The following is a 20,152-nucleotide window of genomic DNA, read 5'->3' on the forward strand; positions in this document are numbered from 1 at the left end:
ACCAGCAGTCGGCCAGTATAAAAGGGGTCCAAGACCCATATAAAAAGGCCCAAGTGCTCATCATTGAACTCATTCATTCCACTAGGGAATGGGTCCTAGTTTAGGGCAGATTTAGGTGTTATCACCTTTTATGTAAGGCAGCCCATGGGTGCAGATTTAGGTACCTTTTTGTACCATAGAATATACTGAATTTCCAGCCATATCTCTCTCTCTCTACTCTCTCTCTGTATCTGCGTTTTGCATCAGATGGTTTCCAAGAGTGTTTAGGGCTGAAAGAAGACATCCAGAGCTTCCGCGTGTTACACGGGCATCAGAGGACACTTGACCAGACAGAGGACATTATGGGGACCACTTACTAGAGTTGGGAGCCAGGCATCGTCTCGTTACTTATAACAGGATGCTACAGTGGCCGGGATCAGGAGGGCTGACATGCTTCCCACATGGGGGTCATACACGGACCGGAGGCACGGTGGTGACTACATTATGGGGTCCTTGGAGGCATCACAGCTTGTCACCTCATTCTCCATCCCACCTCGTCCTATTGGGGTAGATCATACATACTTGGCATTTTCACTAGCCGGATCACCAGTATCACTAGCCCCCCACATACCAACGCCACACACTACCATCTACTTCAGACATGACATGGCAAACATATACACTGGCAAAGTAGAGGATGGGCTCCTACTCATGGATCCCCTGGCACCTATGGATACCATTACAGCCCAGCTGGCATCACTCCTACACACGGCTGCATTACAGAGCTTCCCACATCGTGTCCACTCACGAGAGCCTGCGAGATCTGGGACTATGCCCCAAAACAGATGGTATGATGACGAGTGCAGAGCCCTATACTCACGGCTCCGCATACAGAGAGCCTTGGGAGCCATCACAGAGCAGGAGTCAAGGAGAGAGATGAGGAAACTTACTCGTCGCAAAAGGCGGGCCTTCGCAGAGATACAGGAGCTAGAGATCTTCCATTTCTTCATGAGTAGAGATAGCCCTATCTCATGGCGGCACTTCAGAGAGCCCCGGACACCGACACCCATTGCAGACCCACAGACATGGCACACATATGCAGAGGGCCTATACCGCGCCCCACAGCAGCCACCTATAGCTAGTACCATGAGAGAGGCTCTTTCAGCGCCTATAGTCTCTTGGCATACCAACAGATCTAACATGGGGCATCTATGCATTATATGAGCAGGTTTTTGGGCGAGTCAGATGCCCAAGAGGTATGTCCGAGACTATTGCTAGCACCATTGGTGTGAAGCAAGGATGCCCACTTTCCCCCACGCTATTTGGGTTATACATTGATGAGGTGGCTGACTTCATTACACGGGGAGGCGGAGATGGAGTTGATCTAGCAGGTACCTTAGTATATATTATGCTTTATGCTGATGATATTGTGTTAGTGTCTGAGTCTCCAGGAGGTCTACAGCAGCATCTACATACACTCGATGATTTCTGCACAGAGGGGTCTTACTGTGAACCTTGGGAAAACCAAGGTTATGGTCTTTCATACATCGAGACAGGGCAAGAATCAGCTGACATTCACTCTCGCAGGACGCCAGGTGGAGGTGGTGACATCATACGTGTACCTAGGGGTTACCTTCTCTGCAGCAACCATGCGCTTCACCATGGGTTCAGTAGCCAAAGCCAGATTGACACGAGGATATGCAGCATTAGCTATGCTAGAGAGACAGTGCCACCAGGCGCATTTTCAGGAGCCCCGGACGAAGGGGTGGCTATTTGACACATTGGTCACACCGGCACTGATGTATGGAGCAGCGGTATGGGCGCCAGGACTTGCTACCCATTGGTGGACATAGATAGAGAGACCACAGGCCCTCATGATGGCACGCATGATACGCAGCAAACCGTCGGTACCTCATGACATTATCCGAGCAGAGTCTGCTGCGCCTCCTATGATGGTAGAGGCCAAATTCCAGACTATATGCCTGCTAGACAGATTCAAAGAGATGCCACATGACAGATTGTCATAGTACATACAGAGCTTTTGAGGCATCTAGACAGCTGGCTGAGGCAGGAGACAGAGGATCATGGTATGCACAGGTCACACATTGGTTCTCACAGCATGACCTAGACATGGATCATCTACCACCATTCCAGTATAACAGGGATGCACCACATATCCGTCTCTCTCATAGTGAGAGGAACAGAGTATTGAGACAGGACCTATGGCAGTTCTATACACGAGAGACATGGATATCACCTACACAGCCTCTTCCACCGAAGATGCTATACTACAATGATCACTTCATGAGTATCACTGATGATGGATTTATAGAGAGGCCTAGATACATGGAGGGCTTTTTACCACACGGCTCCCGAGTAGCTATTGGTCAGCTTAGAGTCTCATCACATTGATTGAAGATCGAGACTAGCAGAGCAGCACGGATCCCCTGAGAGGAGAGGGTATGCAGATTGTGCAGAGAGGAGGTGGAGAGCGAGGAGCATTACGTATGCAGATGCAGAGCATATACAGCCATCAGAGAGAGATATCCCATTTTATTCAGAGAGCCACATTCCCTACGCCAGATCTTTGAGGCAGCAGACCAACGCATACTGGGGAGATTCATTCTAGACATACAGCGTCACAGAGAGACATCATTACAGGCTTAGATAGCTCCAGAGGGGGGACGACAGACACAGATTACTACATTTTTTCCCACTCCCAACCCCTACACAGCAGGGAATTACTCTCCACAGAGCAGAGACACTCAGAGCCCGCAGGAGACAGAGGACACCTGGCTTTCGGACACCATGACAGAGATCAGAGCTCAGTTTCACAGAGAGGGTGCGGAGCGACTAGCTCGCTTCAAAGCAGACCCAGGCATGTTCTTCAGGGAGCTATGGACACCCCCTTCATTGATGTATACCATTCTATACCCCCAGTATGGTACAGGATGGAGCTAGCTAGGTTGCATATCATGATTGTATACTCCATGCATATAGCTTTGCATTCTCCTAGCAGTAGAGCTCCATCACCTCCCCCACTCATTGTACTTATTGCACACCCAGATTCAGCTTTTTAGTTCAGTACTTTTTCATTTTGTTGGGATGACATAGGATACCCCACACAGGTACACTGATTTGTCTCATAGGCCGAGTTCGGACTTTTGGAAGACATTAATAAAATCTTTCGTTCTTTCTTTCTTTCTTTCTTTCTTTCTCTCTCTCTCAGGGAACAGGTTTGGACCACTGTTTTGGGTCATTGATTTCCCAAACTAGCAATGCTTGAGACTTTACCTGATGAAGCTACGCCCCACAGAGATTGGCTATGCAGAGAGAGGCACAGATGCAGACCCCAGATACCTCACAGCCCCCTATTATGTGTTTCTTTCATCTGACTCAGGATGGAGGCCCCTGCGAGAGAGCTCTGACCAGGACGCCCCTACTCGACAGACCAGGCAGCGCACACTGACAGTCCATGTGCCGCCTGGGCATCTCCCTAGATAGAGCGCTACAGCTGCAACGAGCTGGACGCCCAAGACCCACTGGTCCAAGGAGATGCTCCACCTGACAGCTTCAGATCTGAGAGACCCTCCATAGATATAGGAATGCCACACCACAGGCAGTGGACGTGGAGAGGCTCTATACCAGTCATAGATTGAGGATACTTTAACCCCCCCACATGGTATCATTGTAGCATTGTACCACTAGCACTTATATAGCTGTTTTTTCTCTCAGGTTTTTTTTATTTTTAGTTTTTTTATGCTTTTCCATGATTCCGTCACTTCAAGGACACATTGTAGCACTTTTGGTCTCATAGACCCTTTGGAATTTTGTAGACGTTAACCGACCTTTCTTGTTTCTCTCTCCAAAAATGTGCATCTAATTAATTGCAAACAACCAGTTCTGCTTCATACACCAAAACAGTTTTTGTTTTTTTTTCTAGTTTTTACGCTCATGCCACTATGGAAGCTGTATGCACAATCATGCAATTTCCTGACCTTTGTGATAGTTTCCTGAAATGCGACCTCAAGATCTAACACTTATGCATATTTTTAGAAAACATACCTGAACAATCCCAGCATCACACAAGTTCTTCAATGCCATCAAGTATTTAGTTTCCCCAATGCGATCTAAGTAGCGACGACAAAACGCCAAAGTTGAGAAGTTCTTGTCTATGGTTGCTAAAAGCTGCTTGGCACGTGGCAATCTTAAGGGCACATGACCCACATCAAAGTTTTTCATGTAATGGCTGCACTCCAGGTCTTCCCTGACATAACCTTTCCCTGCACACATCACCGTCACAAAACCAAAATAAAGCTTGATAAGCTATATGTTGACTGTTTCAATGAAGGGGCTATGGCTTGTCAAACAAACCTGTAGATGCAAACGTTTCGATTGCAAAGAACTCCCCCTCCTCCATCTTTGTTTGTTCACCACCTTTAACAATAGGCACAGATTTGCCTGCATGAATCTGGTACGGGCCAATGCTGTGTCCATTCAAGTTTCGAACACTCTTTACTGCAAAGGCTCCACAAGCATGCTATGTTACGAAATTCATACTATATGCCCTACCCACTATCATTGATTGCGATCATTTCCTCAGAAAATTCTACATACATACATACATACATGCATGCAAGCAATTTACTGGTGCTAGCAAGCAATTTCCAAGTAATTATCATGATACTTAAGAGGATCTGCAGCAAAGCAATTCTACATTTCCTCAGAAAAGTCTACATACATACATACATGCACGCAAGCAATTTACTGGTGCTCACAAGAAATTTCCAAGTAATTATCATGATACTTAAGAGGTCTACAGCAAAGAAAGGAAATGAGCCCAACATAAAGACTAACAACTATCTATGACCACACACACCTTGGTAAGTTTTTCCGTTTATCTCCACTTCATATGACTCCATGACCTCCTGAATGGCTGCCCCAATATCCCCAAGCCTGACATCAATTCCTGCTTCCTGGAAATCACAGAATCCACATAAGGGTAGTGCACCAAGAGGAACCCTTCTTTTGGGTGCCATTGACACCAGCATGAGAAAGTTCTTGTAATTTAAAGAGCTAGAAGCTTGCTTCAGAGCACTTAATTACTCAAAAAACAGAGGCAATGACAGGTTTCGTACTCGAATGCCTGTATTTGTGGCATCCCTAGATGCTTCCAGTAATGGATCAAACATGGGGTTAAATGCTACTGTAAAAGCACAGTCAATTATTCGACCTGACAGACAAAAACTCATCAGTCTCAGCAGCAGTATGGGCATGTGCATTGTAAGGACCACAACATTGAAAACTCTCTTTAAAACAAACCTTCAATCTGAGTTCCAAAATCGAGTTTCATGACGTCATCATACTGAAGCACAGTTTTGTCCCCACTGTTAGGCGTCCAATGTGCGGCCACCCTGGAAAAAATTGAAGGGACAATAAACCATGATTCCCTTCAATATGTTCAGCTTCCAGCTCAATTAATTAGTTTAAGGAAGAGAGGAGAGTGTGTATAACCTAAGGCAACTAAGGTTAGAGAGAAGGGGGAGCACAAATTGCTTTATTAAAATAATCATTCAGTGGAGGAGTGTCCCAACTTCGAATCCCAATTTTGCCAAGCTCCCTTAGAACTTTATCCTCCAGACCTTCACATTAATTGAGTGGGTCTTTCCAAGCTAGATAGAAGCATTATCATTACTTAATAAGTTTGGTTGTCTCATAGGGGGTTACCAATTCAAGGAGCAACCAGTCGGAAAGGCAATGCCGGCTCGTAACCCATTTTCTGCAATTAGCTTGCGCACCATGTTTTCAACTGTTTCACATATATCAATCATAGCAACTCCCGGTTTCACATACTTCCGTATGTATTTCCTCACCTTCAAACCATTAAAACTTTGAGAGTCACTGTCTATACTCATGTCTTACAATTCAGATATGGAAGTATTAAAACCCAACAGAGCAATCCAATCATTTGAAGCTCACACACATAAGCATGCATACCTGTCGGTGCACCTCTGCAGCCTGCCTAACATCATTGTACAAGGGCTTTTCTAACCTTTCTTGCTCTCTCTTCTCCTCAGATGTTGTTCTCCATAAGTTACTTCATAGACGGCAGGGGCTCCATTAGTTCACAATTGATGTGTAAAAGCATCGCAAGCTGCCGGAGCTCTAGAAAGGTTGAGAAGAAGCTACCTATCTTTGTATTCCTGAATTTCTCCTTCCGGAAAGTCTCCGGAAGGGAACAGATCTGTTACAGGTATGGATGGAGGGTCCGTCTGCTCCAAGGGTTCTTTCTTTTTCCTGCATTATTGAGATTAAAAGTTTGAATCATAAAGTTAAACAACTCACAAAACTGAATCAACACACAAAAAGTTTTTAGTCTTACTTGCTCTTACTCTTCTTCTTCTTCTTCTTTGTGGGATCTGCATGCACATCCAAATTTGGATGAATCGTTTAAAAACCAGGAAAGTTACTTCATATAATTTGCAGCATGAAGAATGTCTCAAACTCCCTCCCTACCTTTTTTCCTTCCTTTCTAATACCACTTAACCAAAAGAAAGCAAAGACTCCACCCACACTCACACATACACACCAAACTGTCAGAATGTGCAGCGGAAAAGAGACAGAAATCAGAAAGCAGAAAACTGCAGAAGAGAAAGAGAGGAGAGACGGTGTCGAACTCTACTATATACACAAGTTTATTCGGTACAGAACTTGGGGAGGGGGGGGGGGGGGGGGGGGGGGCGCAAGGGCCCCAATATATATGGGCTGGGGCTACAGTCAGCCCTGTCTAAAACAGGCCGACAGCCCCAAAATGGCCCATGACTAGGAAAAAGTCCAGTCGGACAGCAACAGGCAAGTCAGCCAGCCCATGACCAGGAAAAAACTGGTCGGCCAGCACAAAACAATGGGCCCCTCCTGAGCAGCCAAATCCTACAGGACGACCCGGAAAAAACAGCACCCCCACCACTAGAAAAAATGGGAATGGACAATGAAAAAAAATGGAGAGACCTGTAGAAACCTCACACAGGCAGGCACACCCACATCACTGGCCCTCACTCCCTACAGTGTAATATGGTACAGACAGAAGATGAGTGCTAACACAAACAGCCCATCTCTCTCTCACACACACTATTGCCTTTTCAGAAGGAGATCTGGTCCTCTTTCGCATTACAAAGATTGGAGGTGTTTGGGCTTGTATTTGCTATAACTGCACCACCAAAGAGAGGAACTCGTGAGGCTGCATGCACGGATGCAGGAAACTGGTGGCAAATGCATAACTAGCTCACCTTTCTACATTTCTGAAAGAGTTTGTATACTGAGATGCTCATATCTCTCATGCCAAATTTTGCTGCTACTCAAGACGGTCTGGACTGCAAACGCCAAAAGCTCGTACAAATTGTTCCTCCAAATGCCCTTTGCAAAGACCTTAATATCTCCAAGAATGACTTCACCATTCTTGTCGAAGTGCACCTACAAGTCACGGTCTGTGGACCGTGACGGCCGAGACACTAAGGAGGTTTCTCTTCATATCTGAAACCCAAAGAACATTTGAAATGCTTTTTGTACAACCTTCTTTAGACATAAGTGAAATTGTACCTTAACCTTTTACTGGGCACTCTGCATTGTTGCCCACTGCCACAATGATGTCGTTTCCCACAGGCTTTAGGGAGGAATACCAATCTTTGCAACTTGTCACGTGATTAGAAGCCCCACTGTCAATTTTCCAAGAATCATCATGTGATACAACACTAACTGTCTCACTGCACACTTGTCACGTGCACCCTGCACTAGGGTACACAGTGACACTCACATCATCATCAGTGCAGTATTTGTACAGTAATAGTAGCTTTTTTTAAAGGAACATTTGTCGTACACCGTGACCCCATTGTGAGCCCTCACTCCCGGGACAGTCAAGCACGAGCTACGTAGGTCAATCTCCGAGCCATAGAGGTCAGTCTGGAGTCGGTCCTCTTAACCCACTTGGAGAACCCCAAATAAGTGCATTTATCAGCCCAGGGCTACGGCATCATTCAGCAGCCTATTTAGGGGCTGTTTACAGCCCTGGACAGCACCGAGGGCCAGCCAACAGCATTAGGGAGCAGCCATGCTCCAGTCGGTCAGCCTAAAGAGCATCAACAGCAGGCCAACCAGCATAAGCACTGGCCGACAGCAGCATAGACATGATCTTGTGCAGCATAAAAATGCTATATTTAGCATTTTTTTGTCCCATACGAACTGGCCGGCAGCTCGCTACTGGCCAACCAGCAGCAATATTCCATATAAATACCATTGCTTGGTATTCAGCATAGATCATCAAGCATCAAATCAGAATCAGCCTTCATCCTCTTCAAGCAACATTGAAGCCCTCTTCAGCATTCAGCCAGCATATGTGCAATCCTATAACCATCCTGGACTTGCATTGGTGGCCCAGAAGAGTCTTCTACAATGCTGTAGGATTAGTGGATTCTCAGTCGATGCACAGTCTTCCTCGTCTTGGCGTTGGGCAGCCATAGCTCTTGTTCTCAAGCATTGCATAGAAGTTCTCCAAAGAAGTAATATAAGTAAATTATCCTACTCACGTGGGGGGGGGGGGGGGGGGGGAGAGCACGCTTTCAATGGGTATTTGGGACCCCATACTGTGTTGTCTACGTTCTCTTCTCTATGAATGGATGCTAAAGATCTCACCAAAGTAAAGGTTTAAAGAAGGATTTGTTGTGTGTTACCACGGTCAACCTCAGTGCATGTAACATTTGTATCAGAGCATCAAGTTGGTGACCCAACTCGGCTACCTAAAGAACTAAGAGCATCCGGACTACAGTCAGAAAAAACCACCCAAGCTTCGACAATGTTGAGGAGAGACAGCTTATCAAGAAGAAAGCCAATAGGAAGTTGTAGAGGTACAAAGCCTCCAAAGCAACGTACCAAAGAAATACGCTTCCAAGATCCACCAAGCACAGAAGAGCTCCTCAAGATAATGATGGAGCAAATCTATTCATTGAAGATGCAGCTTGCAACAGAAAAAGAGAAGCACAAAGAAGGTTTCTCAGATCTGGCAAGAATGTTCTACGGTCTGGAGGAACAAAGAAGAAAAGACGATGAAGACGTGAACAAGCAAGAAGAAAAGACGAAGAAGAAAAAAAGAAAGAAGAAACGACACATGCCAAGGAACAAAGGGATAAGGAAACCGGGGAAGCTATTATTTGTTGGCAGCATTGGTCTTACCTTCACACAAACCCCTTAATAGGCCCACATCAGTTTGATTGGGCTACTTTTGTCGCTAACCTCAAGGCCCGTTTTCTTCCACCGCAGTATATGACCAATCTTGAGGACGAGTTTTACAAACTCACTCAAAGTGGTTCCCCTATTTTGACCTATTCCAACAAGGTCATTACCATGGCCCAACAATGGGTATATCAGAAGAAGACAAGTTGAAACAATTCATTAGACATTTAGACACAAACATTATACCCAGTCCAAAACTTTGAACCTCAAACGTATGTACGAACACTGGCCCTCGCTTAGAATCAAGAACTAATGCTGAACAAGGGAAAGTCCAAGCAGGTATAGTCTAGTCTTAAGCCCTAGGAACAGTCATCTCCCCAGTAATCATCCAACCAAGATAATGGGGCTCAAAACAGCAAACACCAGAAGGACCAAAAGAAAAATTCCCAAGGTCAATCCGGCAATAAGAAAGATTCCGCGCCCAAGAAAGCACCCGAGGAAAAATCTAAGGAGGGCATCACTGGAGGTTACGTCCAACTGGATGAACAGTCACGGTACAAGGTAGAGAACTGTTGTTTCTTCTGCCACACTATGGGACATGGGAAGAAGGATTGCACTAAGTGGCAAGCCGAAAAGTTTGTCAAGACACCCGCTTCCACAATAGCAACCATAGCATTCACATCCACACCTCCACCATCAGCCTCTAATGCCGTTCAACTATTGCCAGCTTTGAATCCAATGTCACCAATGGTATTCGATGATAAGCAGGAGAGTGAGGCTTAGGGATAGACGAAGGCTCTCATTCGTGCCTATGGCACTGCGAAGGGACAGCAGTTCATTGTCCTCTTCGACATGGACAGCTCTAAAGATGCCATCTGGCAAACAAAATGAGTTGTACCTTCATTCCTAATCCCACCCACACTCCCACCCAACAAACCTGAGGACCATCTCATAGATTTCGTCCTTGGTTCAAACCCTCCCTACAAGTTCTCCTACCACCTTTCTAAGGCATTCGAGGGGCGAGCAGTTATCCGGCTACTGCGGGCTAGATTTATCCGGCCGAAAAAATCTCTCAGTCTGACACTTCGCTGATCAATTGCTGAATGAAACCTGAATCAGATTCCTGTTGTGCTAACCCCACTCAAATACATGTCCTCTAGCCTAAGCTACCTTCAAATACCTTGCCTCAGAATCTCAGTGGACATGTCAGCACTCCATTGCTGACTAAAATCTAACCTATCTACCTCAGCTGACTCCGTTCTGAATCAGATCTCACCACTCCAATGTCCTCTCACACTTCCACTCCCTCAAATTCCTCAGATCCCACCAAGATTCTACTCCACAAAAAAACTAACAGCAGCTCATTGTCTGCTGACCCTCGAGTACCTTCCCCTTCTACTCTGCAAAACTGACTACTTCTAACCTATCTCTGATAGTCAAACCAAACCCTAAACCACTTCACTTCAACCCAAAAAGATCATATCTACCCTTCTACAGCCTTAGCTGACTACTTCTAATACTCAGCTGACCCTATCTCACACTTACATATTTTTCAGCTAATGCTATCTGACTCAAACCTCTTCTTCACAATCCCTAGCTCTCTCTCTCCACTTCTCCGGCTCCTATGCTCTCCCTCGGCTGTCCTCATCGACTACTCCCAATTCCCCTACGCATGTAGAAGCTCCTCTTTCACTTAACTGGACCTGACAACATTTAGTTCTATTTTAGAAGATGGCCATGCAAAAGCCTCCTATTTCTAAGGTTCTAAGCATACCCGACGAGCTTATTCTCTTTCTAAGGTGTGGGCGGGCACGTATCTTGGGCACTAGGGTCTGGACATTAAAAAACCTATCATCAGCTGTAGTAAAAAGCCCACGTCTGGCAACATGCACAGTTGGCTGTTGTAATGCCCACGACTAGTAGCAATGCCCAGTAGGCTACCTTGTAGGGCTGGTCGGGTGCTGGCCGACTAGCCCCCTAAGCCACAAGGGCTAGCCGACTACATGGAAAAGGCATGGAAGCCCTTTGCAAGGCTAGCCCATGTTGGGCTGCCTTGGGGCTGGCCTTAGGGCTGGCCCCTTCTATGTGAAATGTCCTAACAATGCCTACTCATGCAACTAAGGCTATGGCAAACACCTACATGCTCCTGTATGATGCTTTCTCCAAGTGGGTTAAGACTGACCTCTAAAGCTCAAAGCTTGACCTACATAGCTCGTGCCTGACCGTCCCTCGACCGAGGGCTCACAATGGGGTCACGGCATACGGCAAATATTCCTAAAAAAAGGTTCTACTTCTATACAAATGCTGCACTGATGATCATGCCACTGTGTCACTGTGTACCCCAATGCAAGGTGCACGTGGCATTCCCTCCTGCTTAACTTGGCGGCAAGTTTAGGGCTTCCAAGTAGTTCGCCAACAACTGGGGGTAATTCTGAAAGAACTCTTCATCCAGCCAAACTGCTTCGTGGGTTCCACTGTCTTTAAACTTCGTGTAGAACTGTCGTATTCTTCGACCGAATTCATGCTTCCATCTGTGGAGGAGAATTTGCTTTGGCTCTATGACTTCAGCTTCGTCTATCGTATCTAGTTTTTGCTCTTCTCATATATCCTGCAATGCTGGACCTACATATGGCTTCAACCAAGAAACATGAAAGACTGTCATATGCAAAGGTTTTGCCCATGGACATGTCCTGAAGCTACTCCTGAAGGGGCAGCCAGAAAAAGAGATTAGAACCAGGGATTTTGGAGCATGGAGTGCAGATTTGGCAAGTGTTGGACTAGGAGAAGGACAAGGATGACCCGTCATCTGTGGGCTTGCCCGTGGCTGTCAAGGTTGGGAGGTGAGTCATGCCAGCACCCCCTTCACGTTTGTTTGGTTTGTTTGCAGGTTTCGAGTCTTATACCAGGAGTGTTCTACGAGGTGATCCTATGGGGATTTAACAATGCAGGAAGCTTCTGTCGGCTGCAAAATGTGTTGTCAGCTGCATGGAGAACAGGTCGAGAGCTGCATTTATTATGATGATGTCCAGTCGGCCAGCTCTCTAGGCCTATATAAGGGCACTAAAGCTCATAGTTACGAGTCATTCACTCCCTTATGGAGTGGGTCAAGGATTTAGAACTGTTTTGGGTGTTTCCACCTTTTCATGGAAGGCAGCCCATGGCTGCAAGAACCTATGTATCTTTTTGTACCATATGAAGATACTGAATTTCCAGCCATCTCACTCTCTCCTCTCTCTCTTCTGTCTGCGTTTTTGCATCAACATGTTCTAAGTGGTGTTTAGGGCTGAAAGAAGACTCTCAGAGCTTCCGCATGTTACATTGGTATCAGAGCATCAGGCTCAGCAAGGCTAAACCCTGATTCAGTCCCATATGAAAGTGTACAAGTCCAAGGTACAGGAAAGTGCACAGATACGAAGCCCAAGGCAAGGAACACAAGATGGGAAGAGCTCCTAGGAGGTTGGTTGGTGGTGTTCCACAAAGCCCAAAGGGGATGGCAGTCCTGTGAGCCACGAAAGGCTCTCTGGCAACGGTTCCAAGGGAGGATCATCCTCCAAGGGGTGGAGTGAGAATGCCAGACTCATTTCTCAATAATGAAGACCAAGACGGTGTTCACAGACAAGGCAGGAACGGATTGGGGACTGGATGGAACAGATGCATAGATCTTATTCAAAGCAAGAGATGACTGAATGCTGAATTCTAACTGTATGCTGACTATGTTGCTGATTCCCCTTGCTTCTTAGGTTGGAAACGCTGAGAATAAGGAAGATGACTAAAATGAATGATGCGCTTTTCTTTATATATGGATTTATGCTTCTAGTTGGCCAGGACACTGTTGTCGGCTTGCTTGACTGGGACCTCCACGACCTAATAAATGCCAAAAAGCCACTTTCCATGCTGTCGGTTGGTTCCATAGGCCCTGACTTGCTGTGATGAATGCCCTAAATGCTTTTAATGCCTTATGTACTGTTGTAGGTGTTATAGATGTCACCAGCCTAGACATTTCCCAGTATGAAAGGGGTCTGGTGGACTCCAGGATGTCTAAATATTTGGAAAGTACAAGCTTTGGGAATGGGGGATTATCCTACAATACAAAGAATCACACTCCTAAAATTTAGGAGAGTTGCTACAATATAAAGAATCACACTCCGAATTATGTTCGCGTCATTACGTCTGGAATTGAGCAAATACCAAGAGTTGCCAAAGTACCTATGATAAATGGGCTACCAGTTGGGATATTTTTAGAGATAAAGTTTACGGAAGGACCCATCTTTTAGATTGGGACATGTGGCAAGAAAGTGGACAAAAGTGAGACAAGTGGCCTAACACTTGTCAAAAAGTGGATCAAATTGAGACAAGTGGCCTCCACTTGTCTCTTTAGCTTTTGTGTGGCTCTCCACTTGTCATCTTAGCCTTCTCTTTCCTTTTTCACTCATGGGAGCCCCAAATCTATAAATTGGAGCCCTCTCTCTTCATTAGAGGAGGCTCTCTTGCTGCACACTAGCCTCTACCACCGTTACAAGCTGCCCTAATGATGGCAACTCTCTTTCTCTCTCTTTTGAAGGCTGCCCATGAAGAATACCGGCTGTTGGTGACTGTTTTGGAGGCTTTCATCGCGAAGAAATACTGAAGGCAAGGGTATTTAATCATTCTATTATGACTTCTAGCCACTGTACTCGTTGTACAAGCCTTTGTAATGCAAGGCACTAGTCTCTTGTGCATGGCACTTATTTAAGTGTCTTAGCACCTCGTTGGTGATTTTCATTGGCATATGATTATCTCATTGATATTGGTGATTTAGACACAATTGGCTCTTGTGCCTGTGTCTAGCATATCTTCCATGGAATTCTTGCCCATTTATTTTGGAACAATATTTATGATATTTAGACTTATGTGCCGAGTCTGCGAAGTTGGATGGTTCCAACTACACCCTATGGACGGTGAAGGTGAAATCAGCCTTGCGTGGCGTGGATCTTTGGGATTGGCTTGTTACACCGGCCAATGCCACCCCTCCCACCCTTGCTTCCAGTGGTGCGACTCAAGCACAGCTTGATATTTGGCAGTCGAATGATCGACGCATTTTCTCCTTTCTGATGTTGAACTGTCAGGATTCTGTTCTCTCTCATGTGCGTACAGCAAATGCTGCACATGAAGTTTGGAAGGCTTTTGCAGATCTCTATGAGATTAAGTCTCCGGGTCGGATTTTGGCGTTGGAAAAGCAACTTATGAACTTATCAGTTTCTGCCTTTCCATCTTTATCTGCTTTCATCTCGAAGATGAAAGATCTCCGAGACGAGCTTGCTATTTGTGGCAAGGACATCTCCACAGAGGACATGGCTATTCGGCTACTCTCCAAACTTCCAGAGAGGTTTGATGCATACTTTTAGTCTCTTGTTTCTTCTCCTTGTCTTGTTCCAGTTACTTGGGAGGAAGTTCTCCCCTCCGTTATGCAGATTGAGTCTCGCTTTGAGGAGCGGACTGGCACCTCTGGTAGCCCTGATGGAGCTTTGGCAACACAAGATAAAGGGAAGACTCAACAAAAGAAAGGAAAAGGGGGTTTTGACAAGAACTCCAAGGATTCCGACAAGGATAAGGACAACAAATCTTCAAAGAATAAGAACATTGAATGTCATTATTGTGGCAAGAAGGGTCACAAGTCACCCCAATGTCACAAGAAGAAGCGTGATGAAGCAGCAAAGAACTCTTCCTCAACGGCGGTGTCTCAACCCAAGAAGGATGATGGCATTCTTCTCTTAGCAGGTACTCGGCGTATACTTGCTCTTGTGACTTCTCAGTCACGGTCTTGGATTGTTGATAGCGATGCTACTACTGCTCATATAACACCTCATCGAGACTGGTTCGAGGACTTCACTGCCAGATCAGGCGAAATCACTCTGGGTGATTCTTCTTCTGTGCCAGTGCATGGACATGGCACTATCCCCATCTTCCCTTCTAACAAGGATAAGAGGTACTTCTCTGACGTTCTGTATATTCCAGATTTGGCTTTTAACCTTTTGTCAGTGAGTGCTCTTACAGCTCAGGGTGCGGAGGTGATCTTTTCTCGTTATGAGATTACCATTCATGATAAGGCGACTAGTAGCATCTTGGCTCAGGGAGTCCAAGATAGTGGTCTCTACAAGTTGACCGCTATGCTTTCTCTTCTGCTCTTTGGCATGCTCGGTTTGGCCATTTGAGCTATCAGCTTCTGCAGCGAGCTTCGAAGGATGGGTTGGTTGAGGGATTACCGACCATCAAGGCTCCATCTTCTGCATGTTCCTCTTGTTTACAGGGGAAGCAACACCAAGCCGCCTTTTTGAAGGAGGCGACACACAGATCTTCTCACTTGCTCTCATTCATGCAGACTTATGTGGTCCTATGAGTACCGCGTCTTTGAGTAAGGCGCTGTACATGCTCGTGAGTGATGGTGGATGATTTTACCATATATACTTGGGTTTTCTTTTTGAAGACCAAGGATGAGACTTTTCAGAACTTCTATGATTGGAAAGCTGAGGTGGAAAAAGAGACCGGTCACTCGGTCAAGGCTCTCAAGACCGATGGAGGGGGTGAGTTCACATCCCAGGAGTTTCAGCAATATTGCAAGACACATGGCATTCAGAGACAGCTTACTACATCATATACTCCATCACAGAATGGAGTTGCCGAGAGAAAGAATAGGACCATTATGGAGATGGCCCGTGCTATGCTTGAGCATTCTTCATTACCTCGATGTTTCTGGGCTGAGGCGGCTTCCACTGCTGTCTACATTCAGAACAGGTCTCCTCCTCCTGTTCTTTCCGATAAAACTCCATATGAGGCTTTCCATGGTGAGAAGCCCTCCGTTGTTCATTTCCGGATATTTGGGTGTACGACGTATATTCATGTGCCTAAGGAGCACCGCTCCAAGTTGGACTCGAAGTCTCAGCGCATGACTTTTCTCGGATACAGCACTGTGTCCAAGGCATATCGTCTGTATGATCCTCAGGCCGGTAAAGTTATTGTGAGCCGTGATGTGGTGTTCGACGAGACTCCTACATCTTCAAAGGGGGGTGGTGAGCTTCTTCTTCCTTCACCTCCGTCTCCACCTCCTCCTCCTCCTCCCTCCTCCTCCTCCTCCTCCCGCTGCTTCTGTTACACCTCCAACTGAGGATACTCAGTTAGATGATGATGACCCTGCTCCTCCTCCGTTGAGTTCAAGCAGATCAGAACCTGATTGGTATTATCAGACAGTTCGTGATTCTGGGTTACGTGAGATTCCTTCTGCTCCTCCGCCTGGTTCTCTTTGGCGTTCTTCCAGAGTTATAGGGAAACAAATTCATGAGGGTAACATGTTTGTTAATTATGCTCTTATGTCTACTATCATTAATGGTCCTTCTGATCCCACTTCTGTAGACGAGGCTCTTTCACATGAGCCTTGGCGTCGTGCTATGCAGGTAAAGCTGGATGCTATCGAACGGAATGGCACTTGGATTTTGGTGCCTCGGCCATTGCAACGTAAGGTGATTGGTGTGCGTTGGATCTTCAAATCAAAGTTTCGAGCTGATGGCAACTTGGACAAGCACAAGGCGAGGTTGGTTGCCAAGGGTTATGCTCAGCGCCCTGGTGTCGACTTCGATGAGACCTTCGCTCCGACGGCCCGGATGACTACCATTCGCACCGTTCTTGCACTTGCAGGACATCATAGATGAACCGTTTTCCAGATGGACGTCAAATCGGCTTTCCTGAATGGAGAGCTTACACATGTCACGTGCATCCCGCACTTGGATGCCACGTAGACATTTATGTACAGAAGGTGCAGGACCTGGGATGGTGAACTGGTCCCATGTGAGCCCAGTCCGGGACGAGTCAGCCAGGGATCCATCTCAGTCGTCCGAGGTCAGGTGTGCATTGTCCTGCACATGAGTCCAAGGTCAGGTGTGCATTGTCCTGCACATGAAGCAGTGCCAGTCCGCGCTGTGAGTCTCCCTCTGGAATGATGTCAGATGTGCTGTGTATCTGGTTTGCAACTGGATGCCAGACATCTGTAGGCATGTAGGTTTGCATGTAGAGATGGGGCCAGGCCATGGGGCTACCCCAGTGCAAGGATTTGCAGCTTGCATACTTAGTCTAGGCATGGGGGAGGTGTTGAACCACCCCCAAGGGGCCAGGAGGGCCCAAGCCTTGCCCACCAGCCAAGGCAAGGGCTGGGAGGGGCTGTCGGCCAGCAGTACTACTGCTGGACAGGCAGCCGACCAGGTCTAGTACCCTACCCTCCTAGTCGGCCAGGTGTAGAGAGTGTCCCACACCTCTGCGCAGCATGTCCAGCAGCCAGGGTGCTGCCCAGAATCATGCGCAGGCTGGACAGCATAGTATAAGTGTGAAAACCACTTTAATAATTAAACTCAGTCGTGGAGCTGTCCTGAAGCCAGCCGACTGCATGAAGGGAGGGGTATAAAAGCCCAGCCAAGATCTCATTCATCTCATCTCATAATTCACCAAGAGCTCCAAGCAACCAAGGGCCAGGACAGCCAAGAACATTGCTTAAGCAAAGGGGTGAAGGACTGAAGGTCAAGGGCAGGTTTTCCAGCCAAGAAAAGGTCAAGTACTTTGTATTTGTTTTCAGATTTACATCATTCTAATAAAGCAAATACACCATCCGTGGTGGGGGCCCTACAGAGGGTAATTGGGACCCAATACTGTGTCCTCTCCATCTCCCCCTTCTCTCTCTATTTTCTGCACATCGTCTTTCAGTTTGTGCGTTAATTCCGTCGCGAAAAGAGTGCTGTTTTCTGAGTTTTGAAGTACCGATCCTTCTCCGAAGCTTCCGCATATTACAGTGGTATCAGAGCTCACTTCAAGGACAAAGATTCAGCAAAGAAAACCAGAAAATTTTTTCGCTCGTGTGGTTGGTTTTTAGACGCCGGTGGACTACCCCTTTCGGAGTGACTCCTGTCCCTCGAAGGACGGTTGGTTTTTAGCCTCCGGAAGCCTCCGGAAGTCTCCCACACAGATAGTGGATGGTCAGACTGCGTTCCGGAAAGGAACTGCATTTTCCCGCTATGGCGAACTTCGACGACGAGAGAGAACCAGAACCATGGGACCAGAGTGCACCAGGCAGCCCAGCTAGGGCACCCGGCTTGAGTGTACAAGACATGTTCCAGCAGATGATGCGAGCAATCGCAGACCAGACAACCAAGTTGGATGAGCAGAAGGCGCGGATTTTGGCTCTGGAGGAGCGTTCTCGCTCTCCAGCGTCGCGTTTTCCATCTCCTCCTCCCTCTCCTTCCGTACCCCAGATACCAGATCCTCGTCACAGGGACCCTCTCGAGGGGTCACAGCCGCAGCCAAGCTCCTTGCTTGAGATGCAGATGCGTGCATCGGAGATTCGACAACGAGAAGACGAAGCCATGCGACGAGTGGAACACGAGCGTTACCTCCGAGCTCTGGACGCCAGATTGACACCGGCGGCGCCCTCGAATCATTTTCCCAAGAAAATGAATTTCAGTAAGTATAATGGTAAACTCGATCCCACTACTCTGTATTCATGGTTACATCAATTTGAAGCTTACTTTGCCGCAGTTAGGAAATCAGATATTGACAAAGTGATCTTAGCCAGTTGGTATTTGGAAGGTGAGGCCATCCCTTGGTGGACTCAGTGGGCTCATGCCCACACCAGATCAGGTATGGCAGCTTATGGGTGGGACGAGTTCGTCCGTGACCTTAAGCAGCGGTTTTTACCGCCCCACTACCTTGAGCGACTCGAAGACGAGTTCAGGGGTGCGCGTCAGAATGCGCAACCAGTCCTTCAGTTTGCCAATAGAATTTCGACCTTGTGTCTACAATTAGGCTTATCTGATGCGGACAAGAAAGGGCAGTTTTTGTATGGCCTGGACACGCACATCCAATGGGAGGTGCGTATGTTTAGACCAGCCACCTTTGAGGACGCACTCTCGCTTGCGCAGAGTGCAGAAATGAAACACAATGGTGGCAAGCCCAAGACTTCCCAGCCGGCTTCTCCCAAGGCTAACGCCTCGGGGGGCAAAAGCCAGAACCAGACGGGGTCTTCCCCAGGACAAAGCCCGGGAGCCTCTGGCTCCAAGAACTCGAACAATGCGTCTAAGCTTACTCCAGACCAGAAAGCGGAGGTAGGCAAGACAGGTGGCAAGTTGAGTGCTGAGGAGCTTGCTCAGTACAGGAAGGAGGGTAGATGTTACTTTTGTCACACAAAAGGACATACTTCTCGGGATTGTCCGAAGAAGCCTCCAAAGGCCGCCGCCGCCTCCACAGCTTCCGTGGTGAGCACAGCTCCCACACAGACCCCAGTGGCTACCCCTAGTTCTTCAACCCCCGGTGCTTCAGTTGGAGCAATTATTAGCCGGGAGCTCGAAGATAAGCAGAAGGGCGCCCATGACCAGGAGTATGAGCGCAACGAATTGCTCAAGTCCTTTGGCTACATAGGTGGCCAGAGAGTCGTTGTCTTGTTTGACAGCGGCAGCACGGAGGATGTGATCACGGAAGAGGCCGCTAGGCGTGCCCGTTTCGAGCTGACTCCGGTGGACAAACAGGTTGAGGGTTTTAGCACAGGTATGACAACGAGCGTCAAGTATGAAGCTCTAGGTGCTAAGTTAGTCATTCAGGGCATAGAGTTTGTGCGTGACTTTATGGTTGCCCCTCTTGTAGGAGCAGACATAATTTTGGGTATCCAGTGGTTTCACAAGTTTCTTCCTGATGTCAAGTGGGACAAGCACACGTTCCAGATTGATCGGAATGTGTCAAACACCCCAGTGACCATTAAGTGTGAGCCAGGTATTCCAAACTTTCCGCTCATAAGCCATTTGCAGGCTAAGCGAGCAGTCAGGAAAGGCGCACAGTGTGCGATGATTTACATCCAGACAGCCCAGACGGTGGCCAGTGCTTCCGAGAAGTACTCGGTTCTCCATGAAAAGTTCCAGAAGATTTTTCTTCGGGACAGTCTCCC

At 47.1% G+C, this 20,152-nt stretch overlaps 1 protein-coding gene across 1 annotated transcript in view; it reads right to left on the bottom strand.

The window, feature by feature from the left end:
* The window catches only part of LOC147629438 (methionine aminopeptidase 2B-like), a 52,299-nt gene that overhangs the window by 25,032 nt on the left and 7,115 nt on the right, over positions 1 to 20,152 (bottom strand). The window contains exons 3-11 of the mRNA XM_086812715.1: positions 6,362 to 6,398; positions 6,169 to 6,276; positions 5,977 to 6,076; positions 5,707 to 5,852; positions 5,302 to 5,393; positions 5,118 to 5,212; positions 4,859 to 4,955; positions 4,354 to 4,497; positions 4,045 to 4,262 (exon numbers count right to left, since the gene is read on the bottom strand). Of these exons, the coding sequence (XP_086668841.1) occupies positions 4,045 to 4,262; positions 4,354 to 4,497; positions 4,859 to 4,955; positions 5,118 to 5,212; positions 5,302 to 5,393; positions 5,707 to 5,852; positions 5,977 to 6,076; positions 6,169 to 6,276; positions 6,362 to 6,398 (1,037 nt within the window). The remainder of the gene's footprint in view (positions 1 to 4,044; positions 4,263 to 4,353; positions 4,498 to 4,858; positions 4,956 to 5,117; positions 5,213 to 5,301; positions 5,394 to 5,706; positions 5,853 to 5,976; positions 6,077 to 6,168; positions 6,277 to 6,361; positions 6,399 to 20,152) is intronic.

This window comes from Cibotium barometz, chromosome 18 (genome assembly GCF_041138505.1).
Source record: "Cibotium barometz isolate CiBa-2024 chromosome 18, ASM4113850v1, whole genome shotgun sequence".
NCBI classification, from domain to species: Eukaryota; Viridiplantae; Streptophyta; class Polypodiopsida; order Cyatheales; family Cibotiaceae; genus Cibotium; species Cibotium barometz.